The sequence below is a fragment of the Sinocyclocheilus rhinocerous genome, unplaced genomic scaffold (genome assembly GCF_001515625.1).
Source record: "Sinocyclocheilus rhinocerous isolate Xijiao unplaced genomic scaffold, SAMN03320098_v1.1 scaffold789, whole genome shotgun sequence".
Taxonomy (NCBI): domain Eukaryota; kingdom Metazoa; phylum Chordata; class Actinopteri; order Cypriniformes; family Cyprinidae; genus Sinocyclocheilus; species Sinocyclocheilus rhinocerous.
In genome coordinates, this window is record NW_015667306.1 from 1,142,634 (window position 1) to 1,146,719 (window position 4,086).

At 36.5% G+C, this 4,086-nt stretch overlaps 1 protein-coding gene across 2 annotated transcripts in view; it reads left to right on the top strand.

The window, feature by feature from the left end:
- Nucleotides 1-2,349: 2,349 nt before the first annotated feature.
- Nucleotides 2,350-4,086, top strand: part of LOC107733769 (RING finger protein 145-like) — a 12,163-nt gene continuing 10,426 nt past the window's right edge. The window contains exons 1-4 of one of the 2 annotated variants that reach the window (XM_016545558.1): nt 2,350-2,533; nt 2,914-3,244; nt 3,333-3,441; nt 3,549-3,640. In XM_016545558.1, the coding sequence (XP_016401044.1) occupies nt 3,076-3,244; nt 3,333-3,441; nt 3,549-3,640 (370 nt within the window). In that variant the 5' untranslated portion in view covers nt 2,350-2,533; nt 2,914-3,075. The remainder of the gene's footprint in view (nt 2,534-2,913; nt 3,245-3,332; nt 3,442-3,548; nt 3,641-4,086) is intronic. The other variant, XM_016545560.1, reaches the window with a different exon arrangement.

Genomic DNA, 4,086 nt, shown 5'->3' on the forward strand with positions numbered 1-4,086 from the left:
GGCTTTCATGCTGCTGTTTGAACACAGGGGAAATTGGCTGCAAAGGTCACTGAGCCCATTTCCTCTCCCCCTTGCTTACAGAGACTCAGACCTTTACAGCACCCACTGTTTTTTTTACCTGCACTGTATTCTAATAGTTACCATTCTCAAACGCTTAATGTGTGCATGTGTTCTCCTTAAGTGAGGGTTATCAGAGGTCAGCGTTCTATGTATTTTCCTCCTCCATGTAGTCTCTGGTGTGATGATGCCTTCCCAAAAACTTGTGTTACAGCTGAGACGCATGACTAAGAAGAAAGCGATGATTGCTGAAATTAGCAGAAGTGGACCTTGCCTTTATTTCCTGTAAACTGCTTGTGCAAAATCAGTAAGGTTAATGCGGTGGCGGAAGTTCTAGTTATTGCTATCTTTATTAAACTTACAGTTGTCAGGCCATAGAAGAACTTATATAACGTATCCTCTTTTAAAATCCTTTCATGAGTTGTTACAATGAGTTGTTAAAATCCTATTCTTAGTGAGAATTCATGTTAAATATGTCAGTTTACTTTATTTACCCAGTTGATATTTTATTTTAATGGTTAATATTTTAACTGTTATTATTTCTGACCATTTTTCAATTACACAGCATTCTTTGGAAATGCAGTTTACTTAATTCTTGTCTTAATGTCAGTGTACTTAATTCTTGTCAGTATCTTAATTTCAAAAGAACACTATTGAAATTAAATAAAAGGGGAACACTGGAAGTGTTTGGATGACTTTACAAAAGTTATGGAAATTAAAAGATGTAAGTTAATAGATGAAAAAATGAAGTGTAGAGGAGTGATTGAAAACAAATTCATACATTATAGAATTTTTTAAATGTATGAATTTATTTCTAGCATCATTCAACATTTGCTTTGCTTATGACTAAAACTCACATGAATCTGTTCTAGACCATGACTCTATACGGTGCCCTGGAAATCGGACTAAAACTAGTTTCCTTAGAAGATTCCTTCATTAAAAAAATGCAGGCCGTACATGAAAGGAGGTTACAGCAGAAAATCGTCGGCACACACTCCAGTTCTGCCATACAGTCAGAAACAAATAAGCATATGGGGTTGAAAATTCCTAAATAGGCCTACTTACATTTATATAGTATATTACATTGAGGAAATGCAGTTGTTGTTTGTGTGTGTGTGTATTTTACGTTTGATGTGAATGGAGGGGAATCAGAAAGCAGACAGTTTGGCAAACCAAGTTGCAGTTGATATTTACTTATGTATAAATCAGAGATTAATTCAATAACTTAAAAAAAAAAACATTTAAAAATTGCAGTATTATTGGAATACAGAAAAAATGGTGGACATCTATATTCAATACAGCCAACAGTGGATAAATGAAACCTCATGATAAGATCAGAAGAGAAGAAAATAAGTACACCTAAACTACAAAGGTTCTAAACAGCACCAGATTCTTCAGCTTGTAACAATAGCAGAACTTTTTGCTAAACAGAACCCTTTAGGTTCCATAAAAAAACCATGTGTACAATAAAACCTTATTGTCTGAATACATGAATTAATTATAATTGACACTGAACATGAATGAATTCATAAAGAAATAAAACATAAAATACAAACACAAAATAGATGCAATGAAGGCCAAATTCCACGGAAATATCTTTACAATCCTCTATGATACATCTACGTCCATCACTGTGTGTATTTTGAAATTGAATGGCAGTTTCACTCTGCAAATGATGTACACAAATAAAGAAATATACAACTGAGTCACAGTGCATCTCATCCATTTCTTTAAGTAAAAGCAATTGAGTGTATGAAGGCCTAAATGGACAGTATGTGAGCCCTTCACAATGTTAAAAGGAAAAAGAGATTAAAAAAAAACCCCCGTCATGGTACAGCTTTAGCTTTTTGTGACTGGTCGTGTTTATGCATAAAACTATAACAATATGGATCATTAATGCAACATCTCTGTCACTTACTTGCTTAGTGGAGAAGAGTAGATGAGTATTCTCACCCGAGCTAGTCACACTTACATGTTCTGTTGAAAAAAACTGAAAAGAAAAAAAAAGACAAGAAACCAGTAACAATCTGAAACCTGTTTAGAGTGTGACAGGATAGATGGTTGAGCTCCAGAGAGTCAACAAAACTGCTACAGTTCCTGAAGTTAAATGTTTGAATTGGACAGTTTTATATGGAGAATGAAGAATCTATATAATTGTGGATTTTATAATATAGTTTTTCTTCGCTCTGTACTCAAAGTGGATGCAGACGGAGCTGAGGACCAGTCTCTGGAAGGCGGCAGTACTTGAAACAGTAGTAGGCGCTATTGTAGTTTGCGATCCGCTAGTCAAAACACTAAAGAAGAAGACGGAGAAGACGGGAAGTCTGTTGTAGTTGACGGTAGTTTTTTAAACAGTTTGCGGTCATGCCAGGTGTGGAAATGGTATGTTTCTCGAGGATGAATTGTGCTTAGGCGCTTTTGTTTTGAGACGAATAACCCGCGAGGTGCTATGATGCTACAAACACACACACTGGAGGTGGGATGCAACCGTCTTTAAAAATACATTGAGATGAAAAAAAGCGACTGTTGGTGTTATTTTCCCATCAAGTACCATTAAATTACACTATATATTAAGATAGTTTACTTGTATTAACTGGTTAATGGTGGTCTTGCAGCCCGCTACGCTGGTCTAGATGGTCTCCCAGTCTGTCTTCAACCGAAAAGTTCCCAAAACCCATTTTAAACCATTCCGAGCAGGCCGTGAGACCATCTTAAGACTGGTTTAAGATGTCTTAGTTGCAGAATTAAGCATTAAGTCTTTTTGACAAATGTCAGGAAACAACCCGGAAAGACTGCTGTGTCTTGCGAGCAATCAGAAACGCATCTTAATGTCTGTCATTGTTTCTCTTCCCACAGTTTTCACATTGGATCTACTGATTAGCCACACCGAGCAATGTCCTTTACATGTTCAAGAGGACCGCCAAACAGGAGCAGAATTCAAGAGCATGATCTTAAGACAAATGTCATGATGTGACAGCCTTCCTGCATGGTACTGGTGCTTATTTTGTCCGTGTTAAGATGCCCCGACTAGAGGAGGTAGCTAATGTTGTCCTCAGGGTGCCCAGTATCTTGGTGTTGGACATGCTGTATAAATGTGACATTGACAGCTTCACGGATCATCTGAAAGCGAGGACAGAAGACATGCTCTTCAAGTACAAATATGTCATCTGGAACATGTATTACTTGGGTAAATATTATGTGATCATCATGAGTAATTATATTGTAATGTTGGCTAACTATGTAATATGTGACATTGTTGTTGGTGTGTCCTGCAGGTCACATAGTGAGCGCCATGGTGCTGCTGTTGCCTCTTGGGCATATTATCCAGCTGTACCTGCATGTTCTCTGTGCCCTGCTACTTTACATGGGTCATCAGATTGTCAGGTGAAAATAACAATGTTATTTGGGTTATTTCAGTTTTTTTTTTTTTTTTTAAATATGTGTTACCGGATTATTTGTAGGTTTTTCAAAGGGTTTTGTTGTGTTAACAGAGATTATGTAAGAGATGAAGCTCAGTACGGGTATGATGGTGCGCTCTTTCTGGATTCTCCGGCATTGAACCGTTTCGTGACTGCGCTCACCAGTAAGTTACAAGTTTCACAACCCTTATAGTGATGCCAGAAGTACTTAGACCTTTAAGGTATTAAGCTTTTGGCAAACATATAGCTTACTAGGTTTTTTGCTAAACATATTCCACGAAGTCTGACAATAAAGACTTCCTGTTTTTGTCTTAATTTTAAACAGGATCACTATTGTTTTGTATGAAGCCTTGAAAACTAACGAAGTTAATCTTGTGAAATGTTTTATTTCGTTTAAGTGTTTTGTGCTATATGTAATATTTAATAAATGCCCCTGATTTCTACATATCAGTAGTGTTCTGAAATGAGGAGGCAAAGTCCTCAAAGTTTTTTTTTTTTTAATCAAATTAAAATTTATGTCCCAGTTACATTTTCTTGGTTAAACATTTCTTACACTATCAGAAAAAAAAATTGTCTCCTCTCACGTGACTTTCCCCCATTCATTCTCAGT